The sequence below is a fragment of the Phoxinus phoxinus genome, assembly GCF_949152265.1.
Source record: "Phoxinus phoxinus genome assembly, chromosome: 17".
NCBI classification, from domain to species: domain Eukaryota; kingdom Metazoa; phylum Chordata; class Actinopteri; order Cypriniformes; family Leuciscidae; genus Phoxinus; species Phoxinus phoxinus.
In genome coordinates, this window is record NC_136892.1 from 7,872,499 (window position 1) to 7,891,509 (window position 19,011).

The 19,011-nt window shown below is 41.0% G+C and overlaps 1 protein-coding gene and 1 long non-coding RNA gene across 2 annotated transcripts in view; both read left to right on the forward strand.

Annotated features, from left to right (window-relative positions):
* LOC306983987 overlaps positions 1-19,011 on the forward strand; it is a 151,193-nt gene that overhangs the window by 47,145 nt on the left and 85,037 nt on the right. The window lies entirely within an intron of this gene.
* The window catches only part of rnf121 (ring finger protein 121), a 103,622-nt gene that overhangs the window by 31,221 nt on the left and 53,390 nt on the right, over positions 1-19,011 (forward strand). Inside the window, exon 3 of the mRNA XM_079584914.1 lies at positions 3,291-3,432. Coding sequence (XP_079441040.1) covers positions 3,291-3,432 — 142 coding nt within the window. The remainder of the gene's footprint in view (positions 1-3,290; positions 3,433-19,011) is intronic.

A 19,011-nucleotide genomic window follows, 5' to 3' on the forward strand; every position in this document is an offset into this window, starting at 1 on the left:
TGTCATACAGGCTTAAGAAATGTGAAAAAAAAACTGTTAAATGTCGTCTTTTTTATGGGTTCACTTAAAATCGAAATAAAACATTGTGCTTTTGTAAAATAAAGTAAACAGGGTGTGCTTTCTGCCTCTCTGTCTCTGTGAACTCTTTTTCAAGACCACGTCTCTAAACTTAAACAAAACTCAGCGAATACTATTCACTCAGACATTAGCTATATATCTCTATAATCATTTAAGTGTGTAGTTTTAAATTATCTAATTCAAAACTAAAACAAATATTCTCTGTTTATGTAATCTATATAAAAAGAGCGAGAGATCAGCCGTTCTCATTATCGTTGTGGCAGCTCATTACTCTGCTTATTTGACACGCCCATGGAGAGCGCGCGCTATTCAAACGCAGATGATCTGAAGCAACACATGCAAACCAGTCCACGCCCACAACAGCTGGACACTGTAGCCTACTTTACGTTGAGGCGCTGTGAGGAATAATAATATCGTGATAATCCTGGAAATTTTACCTCAAATGTGCTGGAGTAGCCTAACAACGGATCCAGCTGCAGATCAGAAAGTGCTTTGTTCTAATCACGATATGAAATGGTGTCTGTAAACTGCAAAAGACTGTTTAAATTTGAATCGCGTTTCTGTGTTTGATGAATGAACGGCACAGATGTATGCTGTTGTTTACTACAGCTCGCGCGTGTCTGTGTGTGAATGAATTAACCTTTAGTTTAGCTTAGCTTTTAGCAAACTATCTATATTGCCTACTGAGATGAGTAAAAATCGACTGAATACATTGAAATAAAATGACTTTGTATAAGCAACATATTAAATGGCAAATTAAGATTCATGCCCTAATATATATTATAAAAGACGATATGTTACAGACGAAATATGAAAGACAACATTTCGTTTTGGATAGATTATAAAGTTTTTACTGCCACATCAAAAAGGTGTAAACTAAATCTTAAAAGGTCAATATAAGCCTTCTCTTTAAATTATTTTTGTGTTTTATTAGTGACACATTTGGGGAGAGGATAGCCTACATATTCCAAAACTTTCTGAAAATACGAATGAGAATTAACTGCACAATTACTAGAAATGTTTACCTTGGATATTATACAGTTTGCAAGCATACAAAGTTTGTGGGAAAAATACACTTTTTTTCAAGATGTTTCCAACTCTGAACCAATTCTGTAGTAATATATATATATATATATATATATATATATATATATATATATATATGTATATATATATATATATATATATATGTATATATGTGTGTGTGTGTTTTGTCTTTGCATTCTTTCTTGTGGCTCAGTGACACCTGAATGTAAGGCTCATTAGTATGCAGCATTAGCATACAGGTCTTTGTCTTCTCAGGTGTGAATTGGGACATTATTCATGACCTTGTTGGATTATTCACGCCCACCTGCATATTGCCTTTCCAAACAGAAAGTGTCTTACAAAATTTAAATCAATCTATTGTTTAATGTGAACGATTAGCCCGGATGATTTTCAGATCATTTTGAAGTAAAAACTCTAGGCGACAATATCCATTAGTCAAAAGTATTGTGGGAATATGTGAAGTTGGTCGTATGTGGTCTTATATCAGAAAATTTAAGTTTGAGTTTTTTGAATAACCATGCATTAAAAATATTCTCTCAAAAATGCAAACATGTACACACATGTTGCTCACATATTATGATAGCCATGTTCGTGCTAAATAGTGTAATTACACCTTTGCCATTAATATGTTTATAAGCAACTGAAAAAAATACAAATATCAGGGCATGTCAAAACATCTCAAGGACCCCAAAAACACCTTAGACCCCAGAGGTTTAATGTTAATTATTAAAATATACACAAATAAAATAGGAATGACCTTAAATTTGAGGTAACAAACATCACATTTACTCAATGTAATACTGCATGATGCAACATAACACTGCACTCTAAGTACTTAAAGTAACAACAAAATATGAATGGTTATGAGCTTAAAAATATTAATGGTTATATTAACTGGTTAAAACGCAGTGCAGCTGCACAGAAGACACATATCTGAGCGTCTAGCTCATTGGCTGTGCTGCGGCAACTGCACGAACCTACTGTGAGGTGGCTCAGACGCGCAAACCAATCAGGCCGCTTTGCGCCCTAGCCCGCCAGAGCCCACCAGAATGGCTCTGTCTCATTCAGGTTTAATCGGTTGAAGCGATCCCCCGATCAGAAATGACGGGAGGGGTTGTCACCCAGATTAGCTTCCCTGGTCTGCAATTTCCCCACACAAAAATGTAAAATTGTGCAAAATTCCGCATTAACACTAGATTCCGTGTTAATGTGCCAATTTCGCGAATCTGTCCGCGATTCCATGATCGCGGAAATTATAGGGCATTACCGATCGAGTCATAGAATTTGATTATCGGCCAATACCGATCTGTGGCAGATCGATTGGAGCATCCCTGACAAAAACATATTAAAATATTTTTTTACAGTGTAGGCTGCTGTCAGTTTAAGACCGATCCACAATATTGATACACATCTGATGCAGAGCTGTTTATATTCACTTAAGACGTAACGACTGTGTTTACTTGAATACTCGCCAATATGGGCATTTTGCCATTCTGTGTGTTCGTTCTCAAGTGCAAGCATGAATGAGAACTGAAACGTACATATACACTCGAGTCAGCATATGGTTATCCACATGTTCCTCAGTCTGATAATAAGTCTGGGTGCAGGGAAAATGCGCTTCACCGACAGACATTGCAGGGACACAGATAACTGTGTGCTAAGCAACGTTTTTTTTTACAACGCTTTGTTTTCGGTTCTTAAAAAGGTCTCCCTTGACAAAAATTAAAGGAAGCATACGTCTCGATCATTTTGCTATCAGATAAGTTATCTTCTCAGCTCACTTGAGTGTACAGCTGCGCTTACCTAAAGAAGTGAATGAAGTGATGGACAGCTGTCTTTCCTCATTTGACTGGTGTTTGGATTTCATGATATTTTTGATAACCCAGTTTTACCTGAAAATGTTTCCACATGACATATTGATCCATTTGCAGTCAACTTGTTAACAAGCTCCACAGAGCCACCCAGGGTTTTAGTTATAATTGAGTTCTTATGAATATTCAACTATTTGTGCACACCCCTAGTTTCAACCCACTAGTTGAAAGCTACTGCTGTAAGTTACTTGTGCCAAATCTAACGGCTAAAAGATTGCATCTTTAAAAAATGATTATGTAATTGATTGTTTATAAATGTGTGCTTATTTTAAGGTTTTATTTTCTGTTTTGCAGGTTGGAACATGCTAAAATGCATGCCAAACACAAAGGGCATGAAGCCATGCATGCAGAGATGGTTCTCATTCTCATTGTCACACTCGTCATTGCCCAACTTGTCCTGGTTCAGTGGAAACAGAGACACCCCAAATCATACAATGTAAGCCCATTATTTGCTTCCTTACACACACTCATGCACAAAATAAAGTGGATTCAGTACGTTTAAGTTAAGCTAAAATCCATAGACTGTAAAAAAATATGGACGTAGTGTCCATGACGTCACCTGTAGGTTTCTGAAGAGCATTTTTGAAGCCTAAAGTGGGCGGAGCCGGCCATCGCCATCTTGGCCTCGCGTCACCACTCTCCACTCCCGGATAACAGAATATGGGCAAAGAGGTGGAGCTGAGGAGCCTGGCTATCTGAAACCATGCCCACCTAGCTGGACGTTATCAGTTAGGTCAGGCTTGGGAGCTAATGCTATATGCTACTCACAGTACCAAGTGATTCTGTACAGCTATTCTGCTAGTTGAAAATGTATTATGCAGTAACTTAAAATATTACTCTGAGAGTGTGTGTGTGACCGTGATTTATGTGCATACATGTCAGTCACTCTTTTTTTAGTCTATGGTCCGTCAGCGCTGCATCGCTCGTCAAGTTCGTAGAGAGCTTTATTTATTCAGTCCATTTTAAATTCTGATTTTAGCCGCATCTCAAATGGGTCAAAACATAGATATATTACCTATGAAGGGACGGAGAAAGCACGGACACCTGCAGGATTTCATCTGACGGTACATAAGCATGTTATAATCTGTTCCATAGCAACAGTACTGCAGAACGAGTGTTGCCTTTATATCTATAAACGTTTTTAAATCTGAAAACTCCAAAAAGCAACGAAATTGTCAGACATCCATTAGTGCATGTTCACAGGGGAAAACTACTGAAATACAGTGCTGGTTGTTCTCTCGAACGATACTCGACGGACGGAATGACGGAATCCAAAGACGTGGGCGAAGTAATGGGTGTATTAAATTGTATAAAATAATCCCGAAAAAAGCACAAACATGGCAGAGATGGCAAGTTCAGCAGCTGGAATTTGCTGAGGTGAAGTGACTGCTAACAGCAGACAAACGGCTAGCATTTACATCAGCGGCAATCCACCTGTCACTCTAGTGGCCACACCCTTAATTATGCAGAACTTCAAGGCTTAATATAATTTAAACGGATGAGTTAGAAAAAAATTCACCAAAATTAGCTGTATAGACCAAAACTACTTCGAGTACCAGGCTGTAAACATGTTTTTTTCTGCTGTAAATTTGGGCATTTCAACATGGGGGATACAGATTTGACTCACTTCTGCAGCCAGCCTCAAGCGGCCAGTCGATGAATTGCCGTTTAATTCACTTCCGTGTTGGTTTCAAGAGAGAGACAGGGAGGTTGCCGCTTGCTAAAATCCCATAAAATGTTTTTCCCATCAACCTACACTCTGTAGTTCATAATGGATAATCAAAACCCAGATTAGTTATTTATTTTGCAAATTTATTAAAAAGAAACCACTGATATTTCACTTTAGCATAAATATTTGTACACTACCATTAGCCAGTACTTGGTTGTGTTGGTAACTTTTCCTTCGAAGCAGAGACCAGGAGACGTTGGGATATCTTTCAAGCAGAAGTTATTCTTTATTGAGGACTTCGCTGTGCGTTGCTGTAGTCATCCAACTCAAGTCTGACTAAGGAAGTATAGTTCTTATTCGATCTACGTCATCAATATTCGCGGCGGCCATGTTGTTGACATAGAACCCACGGCAACTGTCAGTCTGTCAATTGACAAGCGAGGCAGGGTCGGTATTATCACTGTATTTTTTTTTTTTTTTTTAACAGCGCGATGGTGTGTTGTGTAATACACTGCTGTTCTAACAACAGCAAGAAGAAGTTAGTTTTTATGCGATATCGACTGTCAGAAAACGTGAAGGGAAGGAGACAGAGGAGTTGAGCCAGCGCAGGAGAGACTTGTGGCTTGATTTAATATAGACTCATTTGGATAAATATTAGGTAGGCTACACAAGATAGGCATTAATTTTTCTCAAGAAAAAACAACTCACCTAATGCTGTAAACATACAGAGAGAGATATGCGTTTTTTTGTTTATTATAATAACTTTAATGATATTAGAGTAAAAATATAATATGTAATAAAGTACACATATTTAGCAAAATACTCTATAGCTCTCTTTTTTTCTAGCCAAATTATGGTCATCAAATGGCTTTCCTGAGGTAGGCTAAATGTTATGTGACATAATTGTTCTCCAGCTGTTTTATTGACCCCTTTGTTTGTTTGATTGATTGGTCGATATTATGTATGAGGAATATACATTTCGGTAAGTTGTACTGTATCTTTCAACATTGTTAATTTGTGTTTGTTTACTAGCTAACATTAGAGATAATCGGTTCGCGTGCCGCTAGGGATCTGTCGCGTCACATTTACAAGCGCCAAAACGGTATTTATTGTTGAACCTGAGAGCTGAGATGTTTTAGATCATAAGTAACTGCTCTGTCTAGTCTGTCGGTCTCCGTGTCCTCTTTGCGTCGCGATTTTTCTGCGCGTGAGAAAATGGATATGTGGCGTGAGAGCGTGTGAAAAGTGTGCTTCACGGTGAATGCGTGAGAGTTGGCAGCTCTGAAAAAATATCCGGATAAGTTACGGCTGGCAATAAGGACATATCTTTACTTAAGGCTATTGGGTCTATTTGATATGGGTCCACGCCAATCAAGCTTATCTTCTCTTGATACCGACGAGATGAAGCCATTAGGCTACTGCTCCCCTCAACTAAAATCTGCGTGCGGCTACGGGCAGGACAGATGTCATGTCAACAATATGTCCGCGGTTAGCTACTTCCGGTGTTTGCGAATAAGGCCTATACATTGTAGTTTATATACATTCCAAGGGGGAGGGATTTACATAAAGGGGGCATGTAAATGAAGTACAGGAGTCAGCGTTACCTGATCAGCATAACGGTGTTATTCAAATGCATAGATGGCAATCCAATCAACCTGACTATTCAACGACTAGGCCAGGGGCTCTCAGAGCCATTAAAGACAAAGGGTAAGATTTAAGTAATTTGACTCATTTAACTTACAATAGAGAGAACAGTATATATACTATTGTATTGGAATCTAAATTAAACATGTAATATATTTTTTATACAACAGTTGAAACACCTCTTTGGCACTGATTAGATCCCTAAACCTTTTTGGGTATGATGCAGCAAACTTTGCAAACCTGGATTTGGTGATTATTCTCAAGTTCTGTCAGGCTAATTGGGAACCAGCATTGGATAGCCATTTTCAAGTCTTTCCAGAGATGTCTGTTTAGGTTTAAGTACGGGCTCTGGCTGAGCCACTAAGGACTTTCACAGAGTTGTCCCTGCTAGGGCTGAATGATTTTTGAAAATAATCTAATTGTGATTTTTTTTCACCAATATTGCCATTGTGATTTTTTTAAAGGGACACTCCACCCATTTGCATTAAGAGGTCCATTGTTAGAAAACCAGTCATACTATTGAATGGTCGTGCAACATTCTCTCATTTTCCCCTGAGACGAGAGAAATCCACTATTTACATTTTTCACTTCCTCCTACAATGACGCAAAAATCGTCATTTGACGTCATTGTAGGAGGAAGTGTAAAAAGGGGGGATTTCTGTAAAGACTACAAGCACAAGTTCCCACCCTTTCAAACCCGCCCATAGGGGGGTTGTACCTAATGCGCTAACAGACCTATCACAGATCAGTGCCAGTGCGTTTGATTTCACAGGGAGAAACTTTTCGAAAATATGGAGGAAAATACTGAATTTTCAGTCGGATGCATTGGGGAGGATTTTTATTTTGACGAAGTTATGTTTGAAACGGATGTTCGTGGCTACCTTTTATGAGCCACAGTATAGCGACGAGCAGCTGAGGTCTATGGAGGAACAGGACGCGCCGGCGGCTTCTGCAGAGTGCAGCCGAGGCAGAAGACCTGCCTGTCGCGGACGAGAAGCCCGGACTGGCTCGAGCTGGGGCGGAGTGGTGGTGCCTGTGCGCATACGGACACAGAGATAGTCCGTCTGCTGCAAAGAATTTCAACGATGCCAATTTCTCCTGGACGAAATCTCTGAATCAGACGAGGACACGGACGTTTGTGTTGTGAACCATCATAGTTCCGCACCGCATCTGTTCTGACTGAACATCCCGGTACCATGCAATAATTCACCATTTCGAAATAAATACAAACGAGGAGTAATTCACTAATGAGTTCGCCAACTAGCTTTAATGTTTGTGTGAAATTAATTTCAAGCTCTGGTGGTTAGCTAGCTTTGTAAACGGAAGAGTGATTTCTCTGATAGGCGTAGGGTTGGGTATCGAGAAATGCCAAAAAACGGGGATTTGATAAGACACGCGAATTTCGATTCCGCTTATCTTACTTTGGTGATGCTCGCTCGCGTGAATGGCAGTGAGCATTTGTTTACTGTTGTATTGATCTGCCAGGACCTGCCTGCCGCACATGCGCTGCGGCAGTACGTTATATTTACGATGGCAGAGCGCGGCAAACGTTCAAAAGTTTGGTTAATCTTTTCAAAAAAAGATGAAAATACAGCAAATTGTATAACATGCAAGAAAGACATTTCATGCAAGGGAGGAAGCACCTCCAATATGATGAAAAATTTGCTTCAACACGGGGTCAATTTGAAGGAATGCACCGCATTTGATTCGGTGCGATCTCTCAGCAGCAGTACCACAGGTTTCCACACACCAGATAAAGCTACTAGCAGCAGCAATAGCAGTCTCTCACACTCGGATACAAAACACAGATGAGCAGACATTCGTCTTCGAACTAGAGCCGCATAATTCTGGATAAAATGAGAACCAGTTTTGTTTAAAATTGTTCTTGAGTTGTTTAGGTTAAAATGGAGATCATGAATAAATACATCAGACAATTAATATGAGTCGAGTCTATTAAATGTATTTTTTTGATTGAATACTTGTTTGATACTCCATAAATACTTTTTAGTTAATGGATGATTCACCATTTCTGAACGAATCTTTTGAATGAACGATTCAATGAAAAAAAATACATTTAACACTCACTTGCTGCCACCTATTGGTCTAATAATGTAATCAACACAATCTTTATTTGAAGAGACTCCATTCACTTTAGCCATGAAGGGGAAGATCAGCAAGGATATGTTCTGTTTTTTTGTGTTAAAATGAAAAAATTTTGTAATTGTTTTTCATGCTAATTCCTTAAAGTGTTATATATATTGTAAATTAAGACGCATTGTCACAGTTTTACTGGTAATAGCCTAAATGTGACAAGAATAAAAGGTAGAATTTTCACAAGTATTTGCTCTCCTTTTTCTCTCCAATAAATATTGGAATCGAAACCAAGAATCGTTAAGAACCGGATTCGATAAGTGTCACGCCCGGCTATGCAGTGCTGGGTGTGTCTCTCCCTGGTTTGGCCAGGTGTAGGTAATCAAGCCTGTATTGCCTACTGCTGATGTTTTGTCACTTTTAGGTGGAGCTGTCGCGGTGGGTCGTGTGATGCTAATTGGTGGACTGATGAGGGAGTTGTTAAAATCACTGCCTTCCAGTTGGCTTGGTCTCGCTTCCTGCTATTTCGGCCCGACAATGAGAGGCTGGCTTCGGTCGGCGCTCCTTGCCAGTTCTTTTTTGTTTTGCTTTCCACTTACTGTGTTGTTTAAATCATTCATTAATAAACCAGCGTTTTAATTAAATATTAAGTTCAGTGTGGTCTCCCCTATGTCAACCCTACCTTGAGCCAAGTGGTCTTGACATATGGGGGCTCGTCCAATAAGTTTTGATCCCGAATATTGGTACGTATTGTCTACTTTGATGATCATTGTCGTCTATGGCAGCGTAGTGCGGTGTGTAGCTACGTCATCGGTGTGATTTATTTATTTATTTTTTCCGCCGAATGTTTGTTTTGGGGAGATCTACACTGATCTGTTTGGTTTTGAATTTGGATTTGAGGTAAATTGGGAAGCATTATGTTGTAGATTGGAGCATTTAGTGCAGCCACTTTGTTTGTAGTGTGTGATCGCTGTTCACGTAGTAGGGCGACTAATCTGCTGGAGCTATCGTAATCCCCGTGCTAGAGCGCTTCCGCGCTGGGATTTAGGTTGTGTTGTCACTGGAGTCTGGATCGGGGCACCGCCGTAGAGAACCGGCTGAATTGGCTTCGGTCGGGGCAGTACGTCTCTGTCGGTATTGGTGAGTAAATTATCCTGATTCTTGGACTCAGTGTGAAGATAGATTAGTATAGTGGGGGGTAAATGTTTAGGGGGAGAGCTCTGTGATTGGTTTGCTCTGCTGCTTGAACTGCTTTTCCATTTTGCAAAATTGTTTGTTTATGGTTGTTTAAGAATAATTGGTAAACCTATACTTTAGTTTGGTTGATAGGGTACGATATTATTGAATAGTCTGTAAAATGGGTGTGTTGGAGGATTTTTTTGCTGCTCCTTCGGAGAGTTTGTTAGTGGCGCTAACAAAAGAGCAATTGGTGAATGTTGCAGATTTTTATGAGATTGAACTGACACTGCAAAAAACAGCAAAGAAAGATAAATTGATAGATTTTATTCGTGATCGTTTGAAAGAAAATCAAGTGTTGCCCGAGGGTACTCTGGCAGAGCCTACCTCAGCAGCGGCATTTCCAACAGACCCGTCTGTTTTAAATCCCCCAGCTAAAAGTAACGAATTAACCTATGAACAACAAAAAATACTTTTGCAGATGCAATTGGATCAAAAGAGATTGGAATTTGAGCAAAAGAAACTTGAAATAGAACAAGATTTAGAACGCAAGAAAATGGAGTCTGTTGAAAGAGAAAAATATCGTGTGTTTGAAAGGGAAAAACTGAAGCATTTGGAGTATGAACAGGAGCGGGCTTATGAACTTGAACGCACCCGGCTTAAGCTGATGGCTGAAGGTAAAGTCGGTGGACATTCCACTCAGAAATTGGGTGTAGCAAATATGATAAAGTTTCTTCCAAAGTTCAACGAACAGGATCCGGATATATTTTTCTCTTTGTTTGAAAATGTTGCGGCCGACCAGAATTGGAGTGATGAGGATAAGACTTTGCTTTTACAAACGGTATTACTTGGGCGTGCACAAGAGGCATTTGTGGCACTGCCTTTTGTAGAAAGAAAGAGTTACCAATTAGTAAAAGAGGCTGTGTTAAAAAGTTACGAATTGATTCCGGAGGCTTATAGACAACGTTTTCGCAATTGGAGAAAGTCGGAAAAACAAACTCATGCTGATGTGGCCAGATAGCTTAGTAGTTTTTTTAATCGCTGGCGCACAGCGGAGGGGATTGATTCGTTTAATGATTTGTGCGATTTGGTTATTTTGGAACAGTTTAAGAACATTTTGCCCGAACAGATTGCTACATATTTAAACGAACATAAGGTGAAGACAGCTGCCGAGGCTGCTGTCCTCGCGGATGGATATGTGTTGACGCATAGAATTCATATGCGGGATTTTTCTCCGCGTTACGATAATCGTAGGGAAAATCGCCCTGTCCGCGTTAATGCAGGTTCTCCTGGAAGGTTTTACCCTGCGTCTCGTAATAAAACATGGGAAAGTGATGCCGACAGTAAGTGCCATTATTGTTTTGAATTAGGTCATTGGAAAAAGGAATGTCCAGTCTTGAGTGCCCGTAATAAGAGTAAAGTAAGCAATATCAAAGATGTTGCCTGTGCCTCGTTGATTCCTGCTGCACAGTTGAGGAATGTTAAGTTAAATGGAACTCAAACTGACCCTGAGTATTCTAAAATGTTGTGGGAGGAACCTAAAACCACAGTGTCTGATTACGCTCCTTTTATCACCGAAGGGTTTGTTTCACTAGTGGGAGATGCTCATAGAGTACCAGTTAAAATATTGCGTGACACTGGAGCTTCGGAGAGTTTCATTTGCCAATCGGTCCTGCCTTTCTCCTATTTGTCTGATATTGGGAGTTGTGTGTTAATTCGAGGAATTGGGCTTCAACCGTTTCCAGTGCCATTGCATAGAATTCAGTTGCAGTCTGGGTTTGTGAATGGAGAGGTGACTATAGCTGTACGTCCGACTCTACCAGTTGAAAATATTGACCTGATTATCGGAAATAATTTGGGAGGGGGTTGTGTGTGGCCGGAGAGGTCATGTCCGCCCCCTGTGGTTAAAACAGTGGCTACGCTATCAGTTGAGCCGGACAAATGTCTTAAAGATTTTCCAGAGGTGTTCACTGCCTGCGCGGTGACGCGAGCAATGGCTCGTGCTCAGACAGTGAAACCATCTGATGTATCTAAGGCTAGTGCAGTTAAAGTGTTTGTACCAGATTTACCAGCACCGTTATCTCCTAGTGAGGTAATTGAGGCGCAAAAGAATGATCGTAATCTCGAGAAGTATTTTGCTTTGGCCTCGGGCGATGATAATGTTGATCATGGTTATCTGATCCAAAATGGTTTGTTGCTGCGCAGGTGGTCACCTCGGGCGGACAATGATGTGGCAGATCAGGTGTTGCAGGTGGTGGTGCCTGTGAAATACCGGGAGTTGGTGTTAAAAGCAGCGCACGGAGAAGCGTCTGGTCATTTTGGGGTGAGGAAAACCTACAATCATGTATTGCAACATTTCTATTGGCCCCGGATAAAAAGGGACATAGCGAGTTTCGTAAAAGGTTGCCATGCGTGTCAAATTGCAGGTAAACCAAATGTTTCGATTAAACCTGCACCACTACAACCCATTCGGTCCGTGGGCATTCCGTTTGAACATCTAGTTATTGATTGTGTGGGTCCTTTGCCACAGTCAAAGTCTGGCAGTGTTTATCTTTTCACTGTGATGTGCCAAGCGACACGTTATCCTGCGGCGTATGCTTTAAGGACTATAACCACAAGGTCAATTGTGAAGGCTTTGTCTCAGTTTATATCTATTTTTGGTCTACCAAAAGTAATACAAAGCGATCGTGGGTCAAATTTTACATCCAAGACATTTGCGGTGGCGTTAAAAGAACTGCGAGTAAAACATAATTTAAGTAGTGCATATCATGCCCAGAGCCAGGGGGTTCTGGAACGTTTTCATGCCACATTGAAATCGTTGTTACGTGCTTATTGTGTAGAACTTAAGAGAAATTGGGAAGAGGGCTTACCGTGGCTACTACTGGCGGCCCGTGCGGTAGTACAGGAGAGCACGGGGTTTAGCCCTAATGATTTAGTTTTTGGGCACAAAGTCCGTACCGTTTTATCGGTGTTGAGTGGTGATTTAGATGGTGGTGTGGAGATAACTGGGAATTTGGCCGATTATGTTCATGGCTTTCGCCGAAGGTTGTTCTTAGCTGGGAAAGTGGCTAATGAAAATCTATGTGAAGCGCAAACTAAAATGAAGCGACGATACGATCTTAAAGCAGAGGTAAGAGTATTTAGCCCTGGTGATCAAGTTGTTGCATTGTTGCCAATTCTGGGTTCGGCATTAGAGGCTAAATACACTGGTCCATATACTGTTGTGCGGAAAATATCAGATAACAACTATGTGGTGTCCACCCCTGAGCGGAGGAGGAAAACACAACGGGTTCATGTTAATTTACTTAAACCATATTATTCCTCACCATTGCAGGTGGTGGGTGATGATAAGACTGCTTATAGACCTGTTGGACTGGCTATTGGGGAGGGCGCATCCGACGCTTCTGAAGTGGCAGTTGGGGATGGGGTGCGGGATCCGGATGATGCGGTCCTGCAGGCTAGGCTAAACAATTCAGACACGTTGGTTAGCTTGGACAGCCTCTTAGGGCATTTAGTTGGGGAACAACGTGATCAGTTAAAATCTTTACTTTTTGAGTTTTTGTCTTTATTTTCCGACACACCAACCTGCACCAGTCTTATTGAACATGACATTGAAGTAGGGGATGCAAAACCCATTCGACAGAGATTTTACCGTGTTGCTCCGGACAAACGAAAAAGCTTGGATGCCAGTGTGAAATATCTGCTTGATAATGGTCTAGCAAAACCATCATATTCGAGCTGGGCATCACCATGCTTACTTGTTAAAAAACCTGACAGCACATTTAGGTTTTGTACAGACTATAGAAAGGTGAATGCGGTGACAAAGGCTGACTCCTTTCCTTTGCCACGTATCGAGGATTGTGTGGATCAGGTTGGTAGTGCTCGATATGTAAGTAAATTTGACTTATTAAAGGGGTATTATCAGGTACCGCTTACGCCTAGGGCGCAGGATATTGCTACATTTATTACACCTTCGGGGTTGTATTCTTACACCCGTATGAGTTTTGGACTCCGGAACGCCCCCTGCACATTCCAACGTCTTATGAATCGTGTCATTGCGGGGTTGGATGGGTGTGCAGTTTACATAGACGATGTGGTGTGTTACGCAGACACCTGGGAAATACACCTGGCGCGTATACGTTCGCTGTTTGAGAGGTTGGTGGCAGCAACGCTCACGGTGAATCTTGCGAAATGCGAGTTTGCCCAGGCCACTGTGGTATTTTTGGGTAAGGTGGTGGGGCAGGGGCAAGTGCGGCCAATTAGGGCTAAAGTATTGGCCATTGACCGGTTTCCTTCGCCGACTACCAAAAAGGAAGTGATGCGTTTTCTAGGGATGATTGGGTTTTATCGAAATTTTTGTTGTAATTTTTCAACCGTTGTGGCCCCACTTACCGATTTGTTAAAACAATCAGTCAGGTTTGTGTGGTCCGATGATTGTAAGCGGGCATTTGGAAATGCAAAGCTTTTGTTGAGTTCTGCGCCTGTCCTGGCGGCACCAAAGTTAGATGACCCTTTTCAACTTCAAGTGGATGCAAGTCAGGTGGGGGCTGGCGCAGTGCTCATACAAAAAGATGAGCAAGAAATTGAGCGACCAGTAGGTTATTTTTCACGCAAATTTAATCGCCACCAGCTTAATTATTCGACGATTGAAAAGGAGGCTCTAGCGTTGATCTGGGCGCTCCAGCATTTCGAGGTATATGTGGGGGGTGGTTTACATCCCGTTGTGGTTTATTCAGACCACAATCCGCTCACATTCCTACAGTCTTTACAAAATGCTAATCAGCGTCTCATGCGGTGGGCGCTGATTTTGCAGCCCTACCGATTGTCTATTAGACACATTCGTGGCGCTGACAATGTGGTAGCAGATGCGCTTTCTCGGGGCCCGGATGAGTCAATGTGATGTTTTTTTTCTACCCTGTCTTTGTCTCGTCTCTCCTCCCTTAATTAGCTATCCAAGGTGCCAGGATCTTGCTGGGTGGTAAGATACAGTGGAGATTTGGGGTGAGGATGGTCAGTGTTGGTTATGGGGTGTAACAGACTTGTTCACACAAATAAATGAGTGAATGTGCACGATTGAATGTGGGTATGGGATTCCAGTGTGATTGAGTTTGGTTTAATGTTTGTTTAGTATTTATTTGTTACTTTGGAGATTGGGAGTGTTTATCCAGAGTCCCCTTAAGGTGGGCCTCTTTTTTTTCGGGGGGAGTGATGTCACGCCCGGCTATGCAGTGCTGGGTGTGTCTCTCCCTGGTTTGGCCAGGTGTAGGTAATCAAGCCTGTATTGCCTACTGCTGATGTTTTGTCACTTTTAGGTGGAGCTGTCGCGGTGGGTCGTGTGATGCTAATTGGTGGACTGATGAGGGAGTTGTTAAAATCACTGCCTTCCAGTTGGCTTGGTCTCGCTTCCTGCTATTTCGGCCCGACAATGAGAGGCTGGCTTCGGTCGGCGCTCCTTGCCAGTTCTTTTTTGTTTTGCTTTCCACTTACTGTGTTGTTTAAATCATTCATTAATAAACCAGCGTTTTAATTAAATATTAAGTTCAGTGTGGTCTCCCCTATGTCAACCCTACCTTGAGCCAAGTGGTCTTGACAATAAGCAGAATCGGAATCGGATTCGGAATCGTTAAAATTGAAACGATACCCAACCCTAGATAGGCGGATACCTCACACGCACCACTCTGGATTAGTGGGAGTAGCTTGCGGAGCTTTGCAATGTGGTGCATTGTGGGAGTTGTTGTCTTTCATACAAACGCGCCCTAAAGTTACTTTCTGTCTTTTCTCGGTCAAGAAGGCACCAAATTCGAAAATTATTTTACATTTCGACTACATATATGACCCACTTTCAATAAAGATTAATGTTCCCACGGGTGAAATGCCCCTTTAAAGCTCTTTGTCTTCTGTATGAAACTGTTCTTTCCTGGAAGCCAGACCTCTGTTATGATGACATGAGGTGATGCATGAATTTATGAATGACATTTTTATTTAACTACTTCAATCACAATAGTATATTTGAACTTCCAATCTTGTAAACATCAGAACATAAATATATATTTTTTTTTAATTTGGTAAAAAATATACTAAGGTCATAGAACCCTTGCAAAATTGTTAAATAGATTAAGAAAGCCACAGCTACTGGTCACATCTATGGTTAACGTTAGATTGATTTGTTTAGATCCAGTGAAGTTGTCATCATAGGTGTAATTTGCGGGTGGGACATAATTATTAATTTGTTATTAACACAATAACAAATGATCCTTTCAGCGGAAGTTAATCAATCAAAACTAACTTAGCTGGAAAATAACATTATTCAAGAACCGCTATAAAGCCAAAACAATCTGTTACCTTAAATTATACGTTTATTTCTGTAAAGCAGCTTTGAAACAATCTACATTGTTAAAAGCGCTATATAAATGAAGAAGACTTGACTTGACTGATAGTCGGTTTTGATTAGAGGGAAAAAAAAAACTATACGAGTGCGGATTGAGGCCATTGTCAATGTACAGTTGCCAAGTTAACTATTGTTACGCTTCCGTGCCTAGAAAGGGCACTAAGTTACAACTAACACCTTTTTTTTTTTACGCTACACCATTTAACCTTGAACTGAAATGTATCTATGTATAAACTAAGTATTTACGAAAGCTTCCGACTAGGAGTTACAGTTTTAATAAAATAGCAGGTTGACTGAATTTGAAAATATTTCATTTATTTTTGGTCAATGCATTTATGCTGTGACTGTGCCTCAGATGCAATCAACTGAAACTGTCTGTTACCAAATAGTCCATACAATAAGAACAACAAGGAACAGCTGACTAACGAAACCTACAAATTCACAAAATTAACGGAATGCATAGCTGATATAAAAAATTGGATGACTAGTAATTTCTTACTACTAAATTCTGAAAAAACAGATTCTAATTATTGGACCAAAACTTCCTCACGTAATAACCTAGAATACTGTCTAACACTTGATGGCTGCTCTGTTAAATCTTCGTCGTCGGTTAGGAACCTGGGTGTGCTCTTTGATACCAATCTTTCATTTGAAAGTCACATGTCTATTATCTGTAAAACCGCATTTTTTCCATCTTAAAAATATATCCAAATTACGCCAATTAGTTCATGCGTTCATGACCTCAAGGCTAGATTATTGTAATGCTCTACTGGGTGGTTGCCCTGCACGCTTAACAAACAAACTACAGCTAGTTCAAAACGCAGCAGCACGAGTTCTTACCAGAACCAGGAAGTATGACCATATTATCCCGGTTCTGTCAACACTGCATTGGCTGCCTATTAAACATTGTATACATTTTAAAATATTGCTGATTACTTACAAAGCACTAAATGGTTTAGCTCTGCAGTATTTGAGCGAGCTCTTAACGCATTATAGTCCTTCACGTCTATTGCAATCTCAAAATTCCAGCCAGTTAATAATACCTAGAATATCAAAATCGACTGCTGGCGGTAGATCCTTTTCCTATTTAGCACCAAAACTTTGGAACAGTCTTCCTACCATTGTCTTGGAAGCAGACACACTCTGTCAGTTCAAAGCTAGATTAAAGACGCATCTCTTTGACCGCATATCTTTCAGAGAATACATTATAGACTTCTATAATTCAATGTTAGGCTGCATAGATTAGGTCAGCTGGAACTGACAACACTTCCCTTAAATCCTGATGTACTCGTTACATCATAAGAAGAATGGCATCTACGCTAATTTTAGTGTCTTTGTTTATCCCGAGGTTTTCCCGCAGCCTGCCGGATCCAGGGCGTATCCAGATCTGACAAAGGCCCTTCGCCTGGACCCGATGTCAACGCAGTGCTGAAGTGCCAACTAGTCTCTCCCTATGGAGGATCCCTTTACCACTCTACAGATAAAGTGTTGTAGGAAAATTCGGTTTGCGTATCTACCCCGAAGTGATAAATTAAAATACAATTCTGTATCAAAATTTATAGGCAAGACAAGTATTCTGTAGGGAATTACAAACCTGCGCACATATATTCAAACGCACATAACTATAGAATTAATTCTTGATGCGCATGTGAGGGCCATCAACGTTTATCACAGGTTCACGTTTAAAGTCTGTGTAGAGAGAACGGTGTCGTTTTAGCGGTCCCTAATTTAATAACAAATGATATTATATGAGAACCGCTATTAAGCCAAAACAATCTCTGTTACCTTAAATTATACATTTATCTCTGTAAAGCTGCTTTGAAACAATCTACATTGTTAAAAGCGCTATATAAATGAAGTTGACTTGACTTACTTTATGTATTAGATAAATCTAATACATTAGCGAGCCACCTAAACAACTGCTCATTAAGCGCTTGTTTTACCTGATCAATATCAATCCTATACCGATCCGCCATAACATTATGACTGCCTTTCTAATATTGTGTTGGTCCCCCTTTTGCTGCCAAAACAGCCCTGACCTGTCGAGGCATGGACTCCACTAGACTACTGTTCTGTAGTATCTGGCACAAAGACATTAGCAGCAGATCCTTTAAGTCCTGTAATTTGCGAGGTGGGGCCTCCATGGATTCGACTTCTTTGTTTGGTACATCCCACAGATGCTCGATTGGATTGAGATCTGGGGAATTTGGAGGCCAAGTCAACTTTTCAAAATCGTTGTTGTGCTCATCAAACCATTCCTGAACGATTTTTGCTTTATGGCAGGGCGCATTATTCTGCTGAAAGAGGCCACAGCCACCAGGAAATACAGTTTCTGTGAAAGGTTGTACATGGTCTGCAAGTATGCTTAGGTAGGTTGTACGTGTCAAAGTAACATCCATATGGATGGCAGTTCCCAAGGTTTCCCAGCAGAACATTATCCAAAGCATCACACTGCCTCCGCCGGCTTGCCTTCTTCCGCACACGCACCCGGCCATCCATGTGATGTAAAAGAAAACGTTGATTCATCAGACCAGGCCACCTTCTTTCATTGCTCCGTGGTCCAGTTCTGATGCTCACGTGCATCTCGTTGTCGCTTTCGGTGGTGGACAGGGGTCAGCATGGTCACCCTAACTAGACTGTGGCTATGCAGCCCCATACACAACAAACTGTAATGCACTGTGTATCCTGACACCTTTCTATCAGAACCAGCATTAACTTCTTGAACAATTTGAGTTACAATTTGAGCTACAGTAGCTCGTCTGTTGGATCGGACCACACGGGCCAGCCTTTGCTCGCCACATGCATCAATGAGCCTTGGCTATAGTCATAGTTTTGGCATAACCCTGTCACCGGTTCACCACTGTTCCTTCCTTGGACCACTTTTGATAGATACTGACCACTGCAGACCGGGAACACCCCACAAGAGCTGCAGTTTTGGAGATGCTCTGACCCAGTCGTCCAACCACCACAATTTGACCCTTGTCAAACTCGCTCAAATCCAAATCCATTTTCCTGCTTCTAACACATCCACTTTGAGGGAAATTTTT